Genomic DNA, 21,999 nt, shown 5'->3' with positions numbered 1-21,999 from the left:
ATCAGGATCCAGCCAACTTTACTGTCGAGTGCACTTATAGAAAGTACAGAGAGTAAATAAACAGTGTAGGTGTGACAAGCCTCATTTAGTCGAAACAGTAAGATCACCCTGTCATAACTATAAAGGGAAGGGTAACAGCTCTCCTGTGTGCAGTACTATAAAATCCCTCCTGGCCAGAGACTCCAAAATCCTTTTACCTGTAAAGGGTTAAGAAGCTCGGGTAACCTGGCTGACATCTGACCCAAAGGACCAATAAGGGGACAAGATACTTTCAAATCTTGGGGGGGGGGGGAAGGCTTTTGTTTTGTGCTCTTTGTTTAAGGGGTTGTTCGCTCTTGGGACTGAGAGGGACCAGACATCAATCCAGGTTCTCCCCATCTTTCTAAACAAGTCTCTCATATTTCAAACTTGTAAGTAAAAAGCCAGGCAAGGCATCTTAGTTTTACTTTATTTTCTCAACTTGTAAATGTACCTTTTACTAGAGTGTTTATCTTTGTTTGCTGTACTTTGAACCTAAGACAGAGGGGGGTCCTCTGAGCTCTTTAAGTTTGATTACCCTGTAAAGTTATTTTCCATACTGATTTTACAGAGATGATTTTTACCTTTTTCTTTAATTAAAAGCCTTCTTTTTAAGAACCTGATTGATTTTTCCTTGTTTTTAGATCCAAGGAAGTTGGATCTGTATTCACCAGGAGTTGGTGAAAGGAAGGAGGGGGGAAGGGTCAATTTCTCCTTGTTTTAAGATCCAAGGAGTTTGGATCTGTATTCACCAGGGAATTGGTGAAAAGTTTCTCAAAGCTTCCCAGGGAAGGGAATGGTGGCAGCGGACCAGAACTAAGCTGGTAGTTAAGCTTAGAAGTCCTCATGCAGGCCCCCACACTTGTACCCTAAAGTTCAAAGTGGGGATACAGCCTTGACACACCCTGACCTTACTCTGGCCTGCTGTAGGACCAGAATAGGAACATGAAGCCAAGGCAGAAAAAGAATGGTACTGTGCGGCTTTAATAAGACAAGCCAAGAGCAGAAGAGAAAATATACTGGGTGGTCTCTCTCCATTCTGTCGCTAATTCTTAGAAAGGACCCGCTGTACCAAAGCTGTTATATACTTAGATAAAACACAGTTGTCCCTGATTTAATATCAGTATGTACCATGGGGCCCAACCCAACGGGGGCCTCGGGACACTACTGCCATATAAATGTTATTTTATTATATAAAAACAAAATGTCAAAGTATAAACAAAGAAATGATTCTCAAAACATTGTTGCCCTTGAGGAAAATCAAGATAAGGAGGCTTAGAAGGAAAATCAACAAGTTCAAAGGTTGGCCATATAGAAACTATGGTAAAGCGAAACAACAGACTTATAGGGTATTGATCATCAAGATAAGCTTTAAAGAAACAAACTAAGGGGTACTCATCTCGACAGTACCCCAAATTGTTCCCCTAATGGCTTCCAAAGCAGAGGCATTTTGCTTTAAACTAAATCACAGACTTCAATAAATACTAATTTAAAGTAACAATTAAACCTTACAACTGGGCTACTACTTTGTGGATGCAGTGCCCAGTGAAGTCAGTGATAGTTGCACTAGGTTAGGCCAGGGTTAAATTGGGCCAGGTGCTTGTGACATAAAAATCAAGATGTAAAACCAGGACGCCAGAAATACACATATGCGTGCTTGGCTTCACGCTACTTATGTTTGTTATGTATCTTAAACGATTTCTGGCAGCCTTGACTGAACATCTGAACTCATGTTGTCATTAACTGGTTACACCTAGATTGGACTGATTTACTGTACATTACAGTTAAAAAAGGGACGGCTTCTGTGTAATATTTGCTTTGCAAATGCTTTTGGCTCCTGTTCAAAACCGACTGAAAATACAACAGAAAAAATAGAGCTCAGATCAGAAAACTGACACTTCTATTTTGTTTTTCATAGAATATCAGGGTTAGAAGGGACCTCAGGAGGTCATCTAGTCCAACCCCCTGCTCAAAGCAGGACCAATCCCCAGACAGATTTTTGCCCCAGATCCCTAAATGGCCCCTCAAGGATTGAACTCACAACCCTGGGTTTAGCAGGCCAATGCTCAAACCACTGAGCTATCCCTCTAAATTCTTTACTTGTACATTTTTCCCTGGAAGCCTGATTGTCTATTTAGTGCAGGAGGCTTATTCGTTTAGGGAGGAAACAATTACCTTAATTATTTGGCTTTTTAATTTAGCAATAATGTCATAAGTCAAATACAGTTGCACTGAAGAAATGATGGATGTGTGTGGCCAGTATAACTGAGACCAGCCTGGGTGTCACTGAATGGCTGCGGTTGGTACAAGTGTCTCTGGCCTATGTAGCTTAGCATGAAGCAAGGATGATGATGTGGAAGGCTGAGACCTGTGGGCTAACAAACAAACTGTTATGGATGTGTGGGCCAAAGCCTAGGGGATTCTAATGGAGAACGACCTGCCAGCCACCCCCTCTCTATATTCAGCAAAGGCCTCTGGGGACTCTAACGCTATGTCAGTTGGTGAGGTTCAACTGTAGTACAAAGCAATTCAAAGCTTCTCCCCAACTTGCCCCTGTGAAGGGAGTTCTCTTTCCCAGGGGGAAAGCTGCACTTCCGATGCACAGACACAAAAGTCTTTAGCGTTAAATATTTTCTCAGCCCTCTTTTGGGCCAATCCCTTACCAGTATCTCTGACTACGATAACTTCTTTGACAGGTTGAGTCAAGTACTCTAGTCACTGCAGTGATGGAACTGGGAGGAGACTCCTCACAGCAAGACAGTGCAAAGAGTTATTCCCCAAGTACTGTAATAGGTTACAAATAAAAAAGCCTCACCTAGATGTTTACAAAAAATGTAGGAAGGTCTGAAAGATGCATTAACCCCTTTTTTTACACTATAGACATAGACATCATTCTAACCAGTCCTTTGGCTGGCACACTGAAAAACACCAGTGTTCTAAGAGTTGGGTACTCTACTGAATGGGAGAATAGCTACAGATGGGTGAACCAACTGGGGAAAAAATCAACCCACCGAACCGCTGCCCATTAGTTGTATTGAGGCTCTACTAGCTCTTTAAAAGTTAAAATATCCTCCGGGCTGACAGACTGGAACACATCATGAAATTAACGAGGTCAGTGGGAGCTGCTGGGTGCTTTTGAAAATCAAGCCACTTATTTAGATGCTCAAATATAGCTATAGGAGTCTCTCTTAAGGCTTCTTTTGGCTCTAAACTGGAATTTTGCCAGGACACTGAGGCTAAGATCCCTAATCGTAAAGAATTTTTAATGACCACAAACAGTCAAGATGTTGGATTTAGGCTTGTCTATATAGGGAAATTGACCAGAATAGTTATTGCAGAATAATCTATTCTGCAATAGTTATTCCGGAAGAGCTCCCTGTGTGGACACTTTATTCTGGAATAATAGTGTCTTTTTCCAATTTAGTTTAATCTGTTTCCAGTTTATTCTGCAATAGCTATTCTGGTCAATGTCCCTGTGCAGACAAGCCCTTACATGTTTTCCAAAAGACAGTGCCTCCAGCAGCACTAAATGCCACTATTGCCAGAAAGAATAACAACACTGATTACGTGAACACCACTTTCAGACAAAACCTGAGTTTTCTTTGGTAGTCTCCAATCCAAATACGGACCAAGTCTGACCCTTTGCTCGTGAGAGTTGATGACATCACAGCCAAATGGTAAAGCTGCACAAAGGCCTTATAATGCAATTCCGGTGCATTCTGTGAAGGCTTGCTGTGCTTTAGAGAAGGGCTGGGGTCTCAGATCAAAGCACCAGACACAGGGTGTACAGTTATTAGTGGGAAGAGAGATGATGTCATGATGTAAAAGAGTGGCCTTTCAAGGGATTATGCCACAGAGGACCCATTTTAAAAGAATACAAGGTAAAGTACTGTAGTTTTGTTTCAGAACCAGGGGAAGTTTTCCTTGCTGACCATGTGCAATCATGAACTATTTCTAACCTCTTCCAGGACTGATGGCTGTGAGCAGGGGCTTGCGATCACTCATCTTCTCCTGTTTTTCTTTTAGAGAAACAAGCTCAAGTTCCTTCTTCTCTAAGAGTGTGCTGGATGGGTAGAACAGGCCAATGGTCTGGGTTCCTTTGTCTTTTCTTTCTGTTCTATCTAGTCTTGACTTTGGTAATGAAACAACCAGAGGCTCCCAGGCAGCTCGAGTCTGTAATCCTTTATCCTATTGGGAAAGATCAGCGCCCGGATGACAAACGTGATAATAAAGTGTAATTAATAGTTATATAACTTTATACAAGAAAAAAAATCACCAAAAAAGGAAAGAAACCATGTGTGTAAAAACAATCCTAGAATGAAAAAGTCATTAGAGATGCAAACTGTTTAAAGGCGGAATTTTAAGAATGCCCGATTACAGATAACATTTGGAAAAAATGCCACCCTCGCATATCACAAATACTCAGAAAAACCCATGCAGCCTATTTCTTCTAAATAGAAATTGACTTATGTTCTGATACACTTACATTTGTGCTTGCTAAGTATTATGATCTTCTCTTAAAATATAGTTTTTTAAAACAATGTGGCATAGGCATTATCAAAGAAAACCTTAAATTAGCCAGATATAATTTGTGAGTGATTGTGTCAGAACCAGATCAAAGTACTTAAAGAGCAAACACTTTAAGAAGAGATGGATTGGTTCTCATTTTGCTATACGTAATAATGATTAGGGATGAGTAAATATCCACAGCAAACAATTCCCTCAATGAATGTATGTAACCTCTTTTTCTGCTCACAGAATGTTTGCGACCAGAACATGATATCCTCAGATGGAAGAAGTCAATGGAGTTACACCAATTTATACCAGCTGAGGATACCAGTCTCTCTACTGTGGTCTCAGCCTCGTTTGTGACGTTATATGACTTACCTCAGAAAACACAAAGGTATCTCCAGCACCCAATAGCATGCTATTCTGAGAGGCCAGTCTTGATGGAGGCTCAATATAAACACCACAAGATCCACAGAATCTAGCATATGGGTGGTTGCTTGCACCACACTTGAAGCAAGTAAAGTAGTTTGGAGGAGGACCTGGCTGAAAAGTACAATGAAACTATTGTCACCATAGGAGCACATAAATATGTAGCACAATGGAGATCTATCTTCTTGTACTCCCAGAAATAAAGCTACCAATTAGACCAACCAGCATGAATTTAGAGAAACTAGAGTGATAGTGGTTACAATTGTTAGACTGGTGACCTTGGTTGCCAGTTCTAAACCAGGCTCATACCCTGACAAAAGCCAGACCAAATGTGCAGCTCATCACAATCAACTGCGGCTGAACCAGGCCATGCAGCGGTAAGGCATTGCAGATGGAATCAGCATCTACATAGGTTAATTTTTAGGCCTACCAACCTTAAAATATTGGTATCAAATGCACTTTTAAAATATTTTTCTCCTCTTGGAAACCCTGTCTTTAGTACTGTGGCACTCTGGAACGTCAAAGCATCTCAGTTAATTGTCTGTTCCACTGTACTCCTCCCCAGGCCCTCTCTCTATGAAAACCCATGATTTCACTGGCATATATAGCAGAGTTTCTAATTTTTATGTGGCCCTAGAAGATACAGTTTGAACTTCCCCATCCTGGTGGGGGTGAATCTAGCACAAGAATGCATCCGAAGAAGTGAGGTTTTTACCCACGAAAGCTTATGCCCAAATAAATCTGTTAGTCTTTAAGGTGCCACCAGACTCCTTGTTGTTTTTCTAGCACAAGAAGTTATAGAAATACATAGAAATGTGTTTGCAGAAATACATTACATGGGGACATCTTTACATTGACTATTTTAGGTAAAAGCTCCTCTGGGCAGGGAACATGGGTGAAATTCTGGCCCTCCGGAAGGCAACGGGAGTTTGGCCATTGACTTTAATGGGATCGCAATTTCATCCGATGTCTTTAATTTCTCTTTACTGAGCTCTGCGCATCTATAGCACTTTATACAAACATTAAATAGTAACAATATAAAAACATGTCCTAACCCACAAGATTCCTGGGAATGGAGCTATGGAATTGCTGCAGGTCATAGATGCGTAAAACCAGGCTTGTCAACACAAACACCAAATGCCAATGAAAGAGAAAATGGTCTTTACAGAAGCCTGAGCCAAAGAGCATACCTTGGCTCCACACCAGTCACAGAAACGAGCATCACAGTGGTTATCACGGCCGCATTTTGAGCAGGATATTGTTCTCCCTAGATGACTTGATAAAGGTGGGGGCGTATCTCCACTGAATGCAGGCTAGTAAAGCAAAACAAGAATTTCATAGGCTACAGTAAAAGAAAACCAAAGGGGAAATAAGGGGAGGGTAAAAGCAAGCCAATTTGAAAGCACAAAGCAATGTTCAATCTAAGGGAATGCTCAGTCTAAAGCAATGGTTTCAGCAGTGAATTAACATTGGGCTTACTCTGATCTAATGTGGAATTTTCTCATTTAAAGGATACAATAAAATATGTTTTTAAATAGTTGTGTGTGTGTCTAACTTTCCATTATTCATCCTCTGAGAAACCTGACCACAAAACCTTATTTCCTAACATATTTTGTCCTTTTTTAATAGTGCAATTATTCACCTAGAAACATGGGGGCATAAGGAAAATTTGAAATGAAAACAGGCTATGTTGAAAAAATTACATTCCACAATAGAAAATGTGACCAATATTTTTCTTATTTGTTCGCAAGATTCGTGTAAATCTTAAAATGTTGGCGTGAGTGGAGGGCCAGGGGGGATTAGATCACTTGTTTCGCATTTATTTTGATCTCTCATTTTCTATAGTTGTTTCACTGCTAGCAAGTCAGCTCCTCAGTGTAACCCCACTACAACGAACCAGTCAGAGTGCACAATGTGCTTAGCTTAAAGCTTGTGAGTAGTCCCACTGAATTTTCAAGATTACAGGGATTGTACAGGAAACCTCTACACCCAGGTCCTGGTAGTTTTGCTAAGATCTAGCATTGTTGTCATAGTGACCAATAGGCAATGAGATCCAAATTATTACTGTCTTCTCTCAGCTCTGTATCTTTCCCTGCTTAGAGAAAGGAAATCTCTCCTTGGGCATTTAGAAGAGATTTTGCCTAAGGGGTAGAAATTAAAAATTACTCCAGCCAAATGAACACAGCTAAACTGGAAGATGACACAGACAGCGATCTTAGAGGGAAAATTCACTGTTGTTTCTCTCACCTCTGGACAGAGTCACTGCCAAAAACAAGCATAGTAGTTGTACGCTGATGGGGCATGCAGGAAGTGGAGATAACAAAAATAATTAAAAGGTCACTAATACACACAACATTTTAAATCGATATGAGTGGTCTTTCCTGCTGCGATTACCCATCATTGCTGTCAAGATTTATAGTTTTTAACTGCAATTTAAAAGAGAACTGAACACAGACAAGCTTCACTAAATTCAGGAAACTGAGTCAAGACCATCACCTCTGACAGACATTTTCAAAGCACCTTTCGGCAGAGACAGCAGCACTGTACAATCGTGGCTCCCGCGGGAGAAATAAGGTGGTGTATGATGGGATTTCCAGTATCTTGTAGAGCTCGGAGCAGGGTATTTCAAAGGGAGAGCTGCTAGGTGCTAGAATTCTCCCCTAGGCTATACAAGAGAAAGCACAGCCCCCAGCACAGGGCCAGATTTGGCCCCACGTTTTCAAGACAAAGAAAATGAAGTTCATTCACTGATCTCATGTAACCAAGTGCGACGGTTTTGTGCATGAACCTTACCGTCTGTATTTCAGGCAGTCTGCTTTCACAGGTCACACAGTGTTTTATGTGAATAGGGTTTCCGGTGCCACATACCCGACAGATTACTTTGCCCTTTAAAATACAGAAAAAACAGACTAATCATTGGATAATTTTAAACTGCAACCAACAGGACGGTAAGGATAAACCATCTGCTCAATAGGGATTTGAGCCTGCAGCGGCTTAGTCCTGCAGATGGAGGAACTCCCTCAAGTGTGCACACACAGTGCTCAAATAACTCCTGTACTGTGGGCTTTAATAAAGTTAAGCTACCTTGCCCAGTTGCCATGCAGATCTGCAGCTGAGGGCAGTGTTGTTGAATTGGCAAGACATTTGACTTAGGGGCTCCAACATCAGTGTTCCTTTCAGGCTGTTTACACTATTTGCTCAGTTGTACACACAGTTCCTTGCAGACAGTCTATTATTTGCAAGGAAAATCAAAAGAAAGACACCTATACCTTTGGGCTACTCTTCCTGGGGAGATCTCACTGGCCAGCCTTGGTTACTGCTACGGAGTGTGAGTTTCCACTGGTGCTAGGAATTATGAGCATGACAAATTCTAGTGTTGACAAGTGTGTCCACACTAGCCATGCTCAATTGGTTTAGGTTTGCCCCTGTACCTACATTAGGGCTGCTCTAAACCATTTAAAGTGTGGGCTGATGTCTATGACAACTGTAAAAAAAACGAGGAGTCCTCAGCCAGTGAATGTCCTTACTTTCTGACAATCCCCATTCCCACAGTTCCTCCTTCAGCAGCCTCCTCCCTTTCCCAGAAATGCCTCCCCAGCCCCTCATACCCCACAATACCACGCTAGCTGAGAATCACCAGCTGAGACTGCATTCTGCATCCCACAGGAACCCCCCTGAACATGTCTCCCCCCCACACCCCATCTCCAGTAACTGCTCCAGCTGTGCCATTCCCATATAATAAGTAAGATTTCACAATCAAAAGAGGTAAATAGACTTGTGAGGACAGATTTATTAGAGTTAAAATAGCTATGAGTAAGGTATAAATGCCTAGACAGATCAAATTAACATACTCTATACTGTGCAGAAGAAATGCATCCCTACCTTACTTAAATAGATATTACTGACATATTGTGGTCTTGTACAACATGCCTTGTCATGCCACTGAGGTCGATCTTTAATGACAGCTACTGTTCAATAAACATTTTAAATCCTACTGTTGCCCGCCCAAAAGGGCTCAAGGGGACAACAGTTTAGACACCGAGGGGAGAAAGCAAGCCAAGTTTATTTCAGAGCTCTGAAATAGCACTAGGAGACCAGCATGTCTCAAATCCAGTGCAACAAATACAAACAAATTTTACCTTTTATACTCCAAACTGTTTCCATACATCTCTTTGTCTGGCTGTTCCCCCTTACCCCTCCTTTCCAGACAACTGTTACAATAAGCTCTACATAAGCTTGTGAGAAAACTTTCCCAGTCTTTGCGACCTTGGGTTAGACGCCTGTAAACTAACTAGCCCTCCCTTCCCTCGCTCCTTATCTCTATTATTTCTGCTAGTGTGAGTGAAACTGCAGCCATCTGCTAGAAAAGCTGACCAATACATTTCTGCTTCAGCCTGCTTCAGAGCATGTAAGCAGTTAGCATAGAAGTAGGTGAGAGTTCACAAGATGGGGTTTGGGGGTTCAGGTAGGCCCAGAGCAAAAGAACTTCATCGGCACTTTTGGCCTTCCACTCCCCTGAGTTACCTGGTAGCTATGCCTAGTGGACCCCAACACTACTAACTCAAAGTTGCGGCAAGGTAAAGAGCCAAAGCCAAATGGAGTCAAAACATCTCTAACAAAATCGTCTCTAGGAAACATACCAGGCTCTAGGTAATTTACTTCTTGGTTACATTGATTCTTAATTACCTTTAAGCAGATGCTGGCCTGGGGTTGCAGCTGTGGAGCTATAGGGGCCTCACATACAATACAAGTTGGTGTGTTCATTGGCACCATAGTCCTGCATTCTACACATAGTCCCATCTGTACAAAAGACAACATGCTGTTTCTTTATAATGGAAAATGACACTCTCACGAAAGTTAATATAAGACTTTTCGATATTATCACTTAGCAGAGGGTAAAGCAGTAGGCACAGGGGCCTGATATTTTTATATCTCTACATGCTGAGTTAGGAAGCACCTACGCTACATATTATTCCTGCTACAAACGGTAAGCTGTTGTCATTACTAGGGTTCTTTATAAGCCAAACCCTTCAGTCCTTAGTCTTTACTCAGGAAAAAAGTCTCACACTGATTCCAGTGGGACATTTACCTGAGTAAGGGCCTCAGCATTCAGTCATAACACACTCACAACAGACTGGCTCCTTTCCTCTGAGGTATGGTGTCAGGGAATACTAAGGAACGTACACATTGCAGCACATGGAGCATTACAATGAAATATCTATGGCAATTCACACTGCAGGAAAGTGGAATGAAATAGACAAAAAGAATGACCACACTGGGTCAGACCAATGGTCCATCTAGCCCAGTATCCTGTCTTCCGACAGTGGCCAATGCCAGGTGCTTCAGAGGGAATGAACAGAACAGGGAATCATCAAGTGATCCATCCCTGGTCGCCCATTCCCAGCTTCTGGCAATTGCTTCCTAAAGACCTAAATCCTGGGCTATGCCCTGAGTAGATAAATCTTAGGCTATGCTTGGAGTAGCCCTCGTGGTTGTGGTGGGGAAGGATTCCTTTCCCCTGACAACGTGGTGCCTCTGTAGAGAAGCTTCACAGCTGCTATTATGGCTGCAACAGTAACACAGTGGGGACAGGGAGCAGGAAGGGAACAGCAGGAACCTCTGACCTCATCCTCACTTAAGGCCTCCACTCCACTACCCTCCCCCCCGCCCCCCGAGCTGGAGTCTACATTGCACAGAAGTACACCCAGGACCTCTATGGGTGCTTCAGGAGAAGGGAAAAGAATCTTCCCTCCAGGTTGCAGAGTGCCATTCTGCAGCACTTATTGCTGCCTTTAGGTTCCAGTAGACGGGGGAGATGCTATGTGCCTGAGGGCCACTTGCACAAGGAGAACAGTTGTATGTGCATACTTCCACAGATCAGCTGCTCTTGCCATGCCACTAAATTACACCTCCCCCATGAGCCTCGCAGACATGCGCCCTGTGCCAGACACGATCTGCTGCAGCCCACCACACAAGGAACCATGTGAGTTCCAATGGGCCCAGAGCTTTCTACAGCCATGCAATAGATGGGGCAAGATTTTCCCCAATATGCATAATAACCAGTGTATAATACACAGTGAATACTAAAAAGCGTCATGAACCCTAGCTGTCAAAAGGAACTATTCCCATTAGACAAGTGCTCTGCTAAAAAATGGATTCTAAGCAGCTTGGAGCAGAGGTTGGGTCTTCCTGTGTGTGTGTACAGCGCCTAGCATAAAGTCCTGATCAAGCCCTCTGGCACCACTGCAGTACAAATAATAAAGATTATTATTGTTACTTTAACTGGGGGAAAGGGGAGACAAAGTAGAGATTGCAGGTACTGTTTTTCAGAGCCCAGTAAAACTAAGAAAACAAAAACAAAGGACAAACTCATATAAGGTAAGTTTTGCTCAAAAAAATAGAGGCCTGAGTGGAAATTTTTAACTTCATTTGTCAGCCCATTTATACACATTTTAGAGCTAAATTTTACCCCCCTCAAAATAGTGGTTTCATTGGGATTGATGATGAACTCTAATGGTGCCATTATAAGGGTTAATTCCAGCATAACGCTGCCATTCAAAAACAAGTCAATTCACATTCTCTTCCAGATACCCATCTCAGCAGATTAAATAAGGAGGCTGTTGCTGTTCTGCAGGCCTGGTGTTTACTTACTATTATCAGCTGAAAACAAGTCCAACATGAGTACTGTACTGACATGTAAGACAGTGTTTGAGGGAGAATATTCTCATTTGTTTCAAACAATCTCTCTCTCCTCATATGTGAGCTCAGAGATTACAGGATGGGTTCTTATAAAAAAATAACTGCTGCTTTTCTGTGTCTATCATTTGGCATTACCCTGCTATGAATCACTTTTAGGATAATTGGACAAGTGAGTCGATTCCCACATTACTTATTTTGATCCATGCAGTCTTAACACAGCAGAATCAATGTTACCCATGTAATTACGGCTATACTTATTCCATAGATATACCATATCATTCAAGGTCCCTAAAGTTCTTCTCTTTCCTACTACTATAACTCTTGTCCAGGCCTTGGTCAGCTCTCAACTGATATAATCTCCTATTTCCTGTTCTCACTGCTTCTTATTTCAACCCCTACAACCTATCCAAAATGCCACTGCCAAACTTGTTCTTCTCCTGCCACTCTGACCATACCACTCCTTTCACTGGCTTTCCACTGGCGTTCATGTCAGATTCAAACTTCGCATCTTTCCCTTCATTCAAGCTGGGCACTGCCTACATCTCTACTCTGATCTCCCACTAAATGTCCCTGCATGTCCTCAGGCCTTTGTCTTTGCACTTTCTTCTATGCTTCCCCTCATGCCTGGAACTCCTTCTTCTTCATCAAATCATCTCTGCCACAAAGTAATAAGGGTCAGATCCTGGCCCCATTGAAGTCAATGGCCAAACTCTCACTGATCTCAGTGGGGCCAGGAGTTCATGCTAAGTGTCTAATGTAACATTTAAAAGAAAGTGAAATCTACACTGCTTTGACATTTGTCCATCATCTGGCATGTGTCTGCATTGTCTAACTAATTATGGCCTCAATGTTGCAAACCCACACCTAACTAGCTTTAAGTATGTGACCAGTCTCATTGAAATCACTGGGACTGCTTACATGTGTGAAATTACTCGAGTGTTTTCAGGATCAGGGTCTTAGACTATTACTTGTGGCTATCTCTATGTTTTGTACAGGATCAAACACCCTGATTATGCTTAATAGATAAGTAATAGCTATACAGAGCTCTAGGCTAAGATTTTCAAAGCCACCTAGGGGATTTAGACACACAATTCCCATTAATTCCAATGGGAATTGTGCATCTAAATCGTGACTATGTGAGCAAAATCATAGGACTGTGACAGAGTGCTAGGAATCAGCACCTATTGAAGCACTATGGTCACTGATTAATCAATTAGGCCTAGGGGATTAAGAAGAGGAGTTCCTGATGAGCAGATCTGATTGGGGCTGGGGAGTGAATGAGCTAATTAGCACATTAAGGAGACTGGATAAAAGAGCACAGGAAGGAAGCAGAGGAAAAAGCAAAGCAAGATAGAGGAGAAGGAGAGGAAGAGTGCAGAAGGAGGAGTTCTCTGGGAGGAGGGAGACAACTTCTACCCTACCCTTGTAACGGGTAGTAAAGCTGGATAACATAAAATACTGTGATTGCACTAGTATACAGAAGGTGGCGGAGTAAAACACTATAAATGAACTGTACTCTACATGGTGTCCCTCACCTCTGTTTGCCAGAAGCTGGGAATGGGTGACAGGGGATGGATCACTTGATGATTACCTGTTCTGTTCATTCCCTCTGGGGCACATGGCATTGGCTACTGTCGGAAGACAGGATACTGGACTAGATGGATCTTTGGTCTGTCCAAGTATAGCCTTTCTTATGTTCTTATGACTCTCTGAGCAGTTTATGCAAAAAGCAAAGATGGGAGCAGTGGGTGCCCCATCAGAGAAATAATTAAAACATACATGCAGAGTCCATCAAAAGCATAATACTCATTTTCAACTGCAACAAGTTCAACATTAATTATACTGCGGCAATGTCAAAACCTAACTATTGCTAACAGTGTGTGCTCCAGCTATAGTCAAAGTTACCTAAGTAGTTCCATTTTAAAGGCTGTTTTTTAATTACTGACAGCTGGCTCAAACTTTCACTTTTCAGGCTGGAATTGTCCAGATCCAGTCTGCCTGAAGGCAGAAAGTTAATCAACAGTTCTGAGAACTAAAAGAGTGAAAAAAATACACTTTTGCTATGATAAAATTAACCTTGCAACTCAGTGACCCTGGCTGAGTTATAACCGCCTAACAGCATGTGCATGCATGGTCCATTTTTAATAACACTTTTAAAAAAATAACAAGCTCTCAAAATTCTAAAAGAACGGGGCTGCATTATACTTTGTATCGCCCGGTATTTTGTATTATATTAAAATGGATCAGCATTAACTCCCAGGTTTATTTATCCTCAGAGATCCACTGGGCTCAGTGGGGACTGTACAGTAGCTGCTCCTCCATTTTAGCCCCTCCTGTCTGATCTATTCCCTTGAGACCTGCAGAGGTCGAATCCCAAGACAGTACCTGCAGAGGGGTTTCTTGGGCATAGCGGGAGCTTGATGAAGATCTGTTGCTCTCTAGTTAATGTCACACTCCCTTGTCCAGTCCCACTGACTCTTGTTCCCCATCATGAGCACTAGGGAAGGGTTACAACTGATCCTATACCCTTCCACTTTCAGTATCAGGCTGCTGATCAGATTTATGTGTGGACTCTAGTAATTGCATTTGCTTTTCAAGTCGGAGCCACTTATGGGGCTGAAATAAATGAGATCTACTCTTCCATGGTATTTAACCCTATACATTGCTCACTGAGGCAAAAAAAGCTCATGAACAAACAAAACCTGCAATTGGTTTTGCTTATTCAGTCAGATTTCTGCAGAACCCGAGAGTACAATCCTCGGTGCAGACACCTTCTTGTGGAAGTTACATTGTTGTTGGTCTGACCAGCTCATGATTGGATGCTGCCCCCTGTATGAGACAGAAGGAGCAAAAGTGTTAGTTGCAAAGGCAATTTCTTTTCCAAACAGAGTCTGACACTGCTCTCAGTGAAGCCAGTAGAAATTTAGCAATTGATTGCAATGAATAGGAGCAGGATTTGGATACAAGATGCTACAAAGAAGAAAGGTAGGACTGCTGCAAAGGTAGGAGGACAATTTACTGACTACTGAAGATTTTGCCAGAAAGGTGCTAAATTAGATCCTAATAGAGCTAAAATGGTACAATAACATCAACATGTCTGCAGTTAAAATCTTCCTAACTCTGATCCTGAAAGAGGCTGAATATCCTCACTTTCTGATGACTTTGCTAGGAGCTGAGGGCACTCAGTACATTGCAGGATCGGGTCCTATGGCCATATCTGTGACTGCCTCAGGGGGAATAGTGAAGAGAATTAGACCATTGGCTCATTGTGAATTTTGGTTATTATCTCTTGGGGGAGAGTGATGGGCACCATTATAAAAACCTAGCTAAACAGAGAGATCTCAGATGTGCACAGATCGGTCTATCGATCTTGTAAAATCACCTCCTGTTCATGAATACTAGTGTGCTCTTTTTAGAGATATGTGACATACCAGAATCAGAGACTTATATGATACTTGCATTAAGTGCAATACAAGCAAAAGTCATGGGACCGTGCACCGTGTTTAGCTTTTGAATAAGACCTGTCTGTGTTTTGAACTTTACAGTTTCTGAAGATTTGTTGGTCACTGCAGCACTAATGGGTATCTATATTGTTGCTTTTTTCTGGCACAGATGAAGAAAAAATAATTTATTTTTCCAAAATATCCTTATAAAAACAGATCCCATTAGAAACTTGCTCTGGTCAGCTGAAAGCCACAGGCAAAACAAACCAGAAAGAATTATTATTGTCCCTCCTGCCAAAGTTACTGACCAATATGAAGAATGGTAGAAAGCAGGATTTTCCAGCTGAAAGTGTAATGAAAACACAGTTCCCTCAGCCGTAACTTATATACTTTGTGGAGGCTGATTCTCAAAATAGGAGTGAGTTGATTACAATTTTTTTGCTGACCTGAGCTCCTTCAGGGGGTGGGAGGCGACACCCTGGCACTGGCAGGATCGGAGAACCGCATTCTTGACAGAAGCGAGCAAAGGGATCAGATGGGCGAGGAGCTAAGCAATGTGCACACCTAGAAATAACAGCAAACTGGTTCAACGTGTTCTTAATTTGTGCTGCTAAATCCTGCAACCTCCTGCAGTGAAACCTAGCACAGGGGATCAAAGAGCCCAGACTGGTGAGCACTTACTCACACTCACTGTCTGGGACTACTCCTGGGCAAATGCTCACCAACATGAGAAAGGGCTGCATACTGTAATTGTAAACCCTATCCTCCCCCTCCCCATTCCTTGGGATGGCAGATCATTAATTAGGTTTACATCTCACTATAATAAAACATTATCAGTAAGATACAGTAACATTAAAAAAATGACAACAGCAATCCCCTTTTATTAACCAATGTCCACGCTTGCCTTCCTCATTTTAGTTTAATTTAACAGCATTGTCACTTCAATTGTTAAAGCAATTTCTTTGTGATTCCCCCACCACAAACAGCAGGGGGGAAAAACACCTTACTTGAGGAAGTCTGTTTCCCTCTGGATTCTCATTGTCTGGGTGCTTGTTAGACTTTTCCTGCTAGACACTGCGGAACCAATGAACTGAAATAAAGATGGTTCTTTAAGGTAGTGAAACACGCACTGTAAAATATTAATTTGATTATAAATGACTTATTACCTCTGGCCTGATCTCCACTCAAAAGTTAGATTGGCATAGCTACTTTGGCAAGGGATGTAAAAAACCACACCCCTGACCAATGTAGCTAAGCCAACCTAACCCACAGAATACATGCAGTTTTGGCAGTGAAAGAGAGCTGTCAACACTTCGTTTGGGGAGGTGTGTTCTGACACTGACAGAAAAACCCCTTCTGTCAGTACAGGCTGTGTGTACACTGCATTAGTCTCCAAGTACATTTACAGTTAAGAGATTATTCCAGCATAACCCCATAGTGTAGACGCAGCCTAGTCCAATGGAAGGGGTTTTTTCGGTCAGCGTAGGAATTCCACCTCACTGAACCAAGCTAGGTACGTCAACGGAGGCATTCTTGCATTGACATAGCTGAGTCTGTACTTGAGTTTAGGTCAGCATAGCTATGTCAGAGGAGTGTGGCTTTTCCACACCCCTGACCAATGTAGCTATGTCCACCTAACTTTTCAGTGTAGAACAAGGGCTGGTCTACACTGAAAAGTTCGATTGACCCAGCTACATCCCCACATGAATGCTTATTGTTCAAGATAAAACTCACTGCAATTCAGAGGCTTCAGGTAAGGCCTGCTAAACCAGTGAATTTCATCTGTGATTCACACTAAGGACCTCCGGCTCCTGATAAAATAAATGTGAGTTTTACTATTAACTTCAACGAGAGCAGGATCAGATCCTAAATTTTAACAATTTCATCTGTATTCAACAAACAGAAACTACTATTGCTGCAGGTCTGTCAATCACTAACGAGTTAGACAGAGAAACAGTAAGAGTCAGTCATCAATAATTTGCTCTGCCTCATCAGTCTTTAATGATGGCTGAGTTCTGCTTTGGGTGTTCCTAGAATTGTGTATGACAGGCTTGTCACCACCAGCTTGTTTAAATCAGTACTGTGCAGTATAGGCAGAGAAGTGAACTAGATGGACGAAGGAATGAGGATGACTATGAAACCTTCAAACATTTTTAATTGTTTAGGGCTCAGTTCTCATCCAGTCCTGCATGGCTGTGCAGGAGAATAAAGGGATCTCAGGCCACCCTGCAGGGCTCACTCATCATAAATCCAGACCTGAGGGAACAATAAGGCCCATAGACATGATATTGTCCCCTGCAAGGTAGTGCATGGGGAGTGAGAAGCAGGGCCGGCTCCAGGCACCAGCCTACTAAGCATGTGCTTGGGGCGGCACCTGGAGGGAGGCGGCGCTCAGGCCCGAGAGCGGGGCCGCGACTGGGCTTGCCGCCCTCCCCCGGCGCTCCGGCCGGTCGGGGAGAGCGGGGCCCCAGCCAGGCTCTCCGCCCTCCTCGCGGCGCTCCAGCCGGTCGGGGAGAGCGGGCCCGCGGCCGGGCTCGCCACCCTCCCCCCAGCGCTCCTGCCACCGGGGAGATCGGGCCCGCGGCTGGGTTCTCCGCCCTCCTCCCGGTGCTCCGGCCGGCCAGGGAGAGCGGGCCCGCGGCCGGGCTTGCCGCCCTCCTCCCGGCACTCCGGCCGGCCGGGGAGAGCGGGGCCCCGGCTGGGTTCGCCGCCCTCCCCGCGGCGCTCCGGCCGGCCAGGGAGAGCTGGGCCGCGGCCGGGCTCGCCGCCCTCCCCTGCCGCGCTCCCCGCCAGGGGGCGGGGGGAGGCCTTTTTGCCTGGGGCGGCAAAAAAGCCAGAGCCGGCCCTGGTGAGAAGAGCCTTCAACCTGCATCCTTTATATACCAGCCAGCAACTATGTTGGTTCTGAAAATGGGCCAACCCAATCAACTTCCCCTGCCTCCAACTGGGTGCAAAGCAGGAGCTCTGAAGGAACTGTGATTCAGAGGGATGTCTCTGACTCTCGGATCCTTTCTGGAGCTATTCCCTCACACTGGGCTGAGAGTCAACTCTCAGCCTAGCCCTTATTGTTTCCCCCAATAACTGTTTCATTTACCTGGGACTGGTGTGGTGGTGGTGGTGAGATTGACTTTTCTCTATAACCCGGTGTTTCCAAATGACCATTCAAGAACCGTGGCCCTTTCAAAGACTTGTGGACAGTTCTTCTCTCTACCTCCAAGTCTAAAATTACAGCCAAATTTCATCCCATCATTCCTCTATCATGCACTTCAGAAAAACATGGGATTTGATTAACATTATGCCACATGTTATCCTAGGACCACATCCCAATATCTAAGAACAGTTCTAGCCATTTTGGAAAAGGTTATTTGGCAAGCAGTTTTCTGGTAGTGAAAATCTATCACAAGTTCCTCACTAAAGAAGTGTTTCCTTTTGCATTTTCCCCTAATTTAAGATTTTCTCCTCTCCTAAAACCTCCATCCAAAAGTAAATTAGTGAGCAATGGCTTTAGGATCTTATGATCGTAAGCAGGCTCAATTATCATAGCTATGGAACAATCAGCTTTATTTATAGCATGAATAAAATGTGAGTTAAGTTTTCGTTTTTGCCTTGTGGTGAAATCCTGCACTCCTTATGCAGCAAAACTCTGCAGGCCCTTGACACAATTGTGTCTAAGACATCTGAAACTCCCATTAACTTAAATGTTTGTAGTGTTGTTGTGGCTGTGTTGGTCCCAGGATACGAGAAAGACAGGACAGGTGAGGTGATAACTATTATTGGACCAACTTCTGTTGGTGGACGGTACAAACTTTTGAGCTTCAAAGAGCTCTTCTTCAGGTCTGGAAAAGGTAACCAGAGTGTCTAAGCTAAATACAAGTTGGGACAGATTGTTAAGCATAAGCACGTGTGAACTCACAGAGAATGCTTGGGCTCTGAGATATCTGTGAGATTATCTGCAGTTTCCTGCAGAGAACAGAAAAATACACTTCTACCAACTACTTTCAGTGGGGTTAAGGTCCAATTTGGCTTTAATGTCATACCTTGAAACTCTTGGGCTGTATCATTCCAGCTGGATTTGCTTTCCACATTCACTCCTTTCTTTTTTAATTTTGTGACTGACAGTCCACCTTCCAGCTCCTACGAATACAAAGATTACAAAGATTACAGTCCACCTTCCAGCTCCTACGAATACAAAGATTGTCTATAATCACACAGGCCCATTCCTTAGAGCACTGAATTCAAACACATGCCCGTACTCAGTCTAGTCATCACTCGCCTCAATTATTGTCGCCTCGTCTCCTTCGGCTTCCCTGATAACAATATCATTCCCCTCCAATACGTCTTAGGCTATGTCTACACTACAGCGCTATTGTAAGGTCTCTCGTGTAGCTGCTCTATGCTGACGGGAGAGAGGTCTCCCGTCGGCATAATTAAACCACCCCCAACAAGTGGCGGTAGCTATGTTAGCAAGAGAACCTGTCCCACCAACATAGCACTGTCCACACCAGTGCTTTTGTCAGTGAAACTTCTGTCGCTCAGGAGGTGTTTTTTTCACACCCCTGACCGACAAAAGTTTTACCAACAAAAGTGCCTGTGTAGACATAGCCTAAAACACAGATGCTAAAATGATCATCCTTCCCCATCATTGAGACCATTTCATTCCCCCATTCAAGTCTTTGCAGTATTGTTCCCTTACCCTAACTACATGGAAACTCCCCTGAAGGGACTTAGGAGGTGTCCAGGTCTGTGGGTTGGGAACGGAAAGGTATGGAAGGAGGAGGGTTGTCACTGCACTACCAGACCACCCTCACAGTATAAATTTCTTCCTAACCAATGAGATTTGTACCCCGTGGAGATGGTAAGTGGATACAATCTCAGCATGTGGTGGAGTGCAAGAACTATAGTAGTGCCAGGCTGTCGCACATGGTGGTGGTGGTGTACAAGTGGGACCAGATTTCTTGTACACATTCCCCCCTTGCACACCCAAGCAGCAGGGCACAACCAGGCTCTGAGTAAGAATTTCAAGATTTGGCCCTTTCTGGACTTCTCATTTTTAGATGGTTAATTTTTCTAATGAGATCAGAACAATCCCAGAGAAAACATTACGGGACACGTTGAAGTGTTATTTCCAAAAGGAAGTCTCTGTATAAACCTGTCAGTTAAACACAACATTCCCTGAGCAGGGTGAATGGCAAATGTTGTAAGTTACTAGCAGCTGAAACAAAACCATTCTTGCATAATGTCAGCAGCTCATAAATAAAAGAGATGTATTACAATAGTTTTAATTGCCTGTCCCAATAAAGAACCAACCATTTGAACTTTCATAGATTTCAATACCAGAAAAGGTTAAAACCAACAAAAATAGGCAGATAAAGAAATAAAAGTAATGAAACTTGACAGCTACCTGGATTTTGTCTCTCTGTAATATAATACAAAATGTTATGGTCAAACAGGGATTTACCATTGCTGTAACTTGCCTGGTTGGAGAGGTCTTTCAGAAAATTCTCATCATTATCTTCATCAGCAAAGAGTATGTTTGGTGGCTCGTATTCTACCAGAAATACCTTTGTTACAATGGCACTCTCCCTGCAGTCTCTGAAAGTTAATAATCAAAAGGCTACAGATAGCTATAGCACAAAATTATGGGTATTATTAGAAAGGAAATCAGTGGTGAAAATGGGTCTTTTATTGAAACTCCTCCTGCTAGCCAGATTACTATTTCAGCAAGCTGCCATGATCCCTTCATACTCCCAATCAATCAGTGATTTTAAAAAACGATGGAAATTCTATGGATGATGAAAAATTACCAGTTAAAAATGATGAAAATATGGATAATTTTAATACCTGGTTCCCTTTTACATAAGATATTCCTGATATACCTTAATCCATGTCCTCCTTCTGTCCCTCCTACTGTACAACTCACTTGTGGGGGTGGGGGGGGCGGAGGTGATAATGCCACATGGAATGGGAGCACTTGCCTCCAAAACTGAGCCACATTCCGCTTGCCATTCCATACCATTCATTATATGTCCTTGCTAACATTTGATACCACAGACATTCACTGTCCATGCCATTCATTTAGCATGGGATGAAGGAGCTGAGAACGTGTCTTTTCACAACCACAACAATAAAAAAAAAAAAGTATGGTCTGGACAGCAATACCAAGAACTACATATAAGCCTTGATTCTGCAAGTCCTTGCACAGGGAATGCAAGGTAGTTTCACTCCAGGGCAAGTATGAGCAAAGGCAACATATGATTGCCAGTAAAGGAACAATAGGCACAGTCCTCCAACTGGAGTGGAAGTGTCCATTCCCTTGGAAATGGGAGAGGGCAGAGAGTGAGCGTGTGTGATGTGACTGGGTTTAAATGTGAAGTTTGGTTACTCGTCAGAAGACACTTGATGGCCTTGAAGGAGGATCAAGTCCCCTGTTTCTCCCTGTCCTCCCCCTCACATTTTACCTTGCTCTTATACATGCAACGCTGCACCTGAGCCATGGAGGATCAAGTCCTCATTGTTGGTTCAATATCCACTGAGCATATTGCTAGAAAGCTAATGCACACTTTTATAAATTTACTATATATCTGTGAATCACTGGATACTTTGACATCGCATTGGTATCCCTGGCAGTTTTAACTGTCAGCCTAAAAGACAGGAAGAGTACTACTATCTCCTAGTAAGAGAGCCCTTAGGGTGGAGTTCTAAGAGCTGCACAGTCAGCACTCTCCCTCCCTCCCTCCCAACTGACTAAGCATGTCACTGATACATCAGGCCTGAAGTCTGGGAAGTGGGAGTTCCGAGAATGCTCTCAAAACCACATATACTGCATGACAGAATATTGTACCATTGTCATATCATGTGCTTGATTTCGAATGTTATGAGACAGTATGATCTAGGAATGACC

The 21,999-nt window shown here is 43.1% G+C and overlaps 1 protein-coding gene across 1 annotated transcript in view; it reads right to left on the bottom strand.

The window, feature by feature from the left end:
• The window catches only part of DZANK1 (double zinc ribbon and ankyrin repeat domains 1), a 35,719-nt gene that overhangs the window by 12,019 nt on the left and 1,701 nt on the right, over nt 1-21,999 (bottom strand). The window contains exons 3-12 of the mRNA XM_024206389.3: nt 20,573-20,690; nt 19,136-19,232; nt 18,193-18,317; nt 16,106-16,188; nt 15,545-15,662; nt 9,643-9,756; nt 7,750-7,842; nt 6,147-6,269; nt 4,906-5,070; nt 3,978-4,206 (exon numbers count right to left, since the gene is read on the bottom strand). Of these exons, the coding sequence (XP_024062157.1) occupies nt 3,978-4,206; nt 4,906-5,070; nt 6,147-6,269; nt 7,750-7,842; nt 9,643-9,756; nt 15,545-15,662; nt 16,106-16,188; nt 18,193-18,317; nt 19,136-19,232; nt 20,573-20,690 (1,265 nt within the window). The remainder of the gene's footprint in view (nt 1-3,977; nt 4,207-4,905; nt 5,071-6,146; nt 6,270-7,749; nt 7,843-9,642; nt 9,757-15,544; nt 15,663-16,105; nt 16,189-18,192; nt 18,318-19,135; nt 19,233-20,572; nt 20,691-21,999) is intronic.

The sequence above is a fragment of the Terrapene carolina genome, unplaced genomic scaffold (genome assembly GCF_002925995.2).
Source record: "Terrapene carolina triunguis isolate 2854851 unplaced genomic scaffold, T_m_triunguis-2.0 Scaffold132, whole genome shotgun sequence".
NCBI classification, from domain to species: Eukaryota; Metazoa; Chordata; order Testudines; family Emydidae; genus Terrapene; species Terrapene triunguis.
This window is presented reverse-complemented; position numbering and strand designations above follow the sequence as displayed.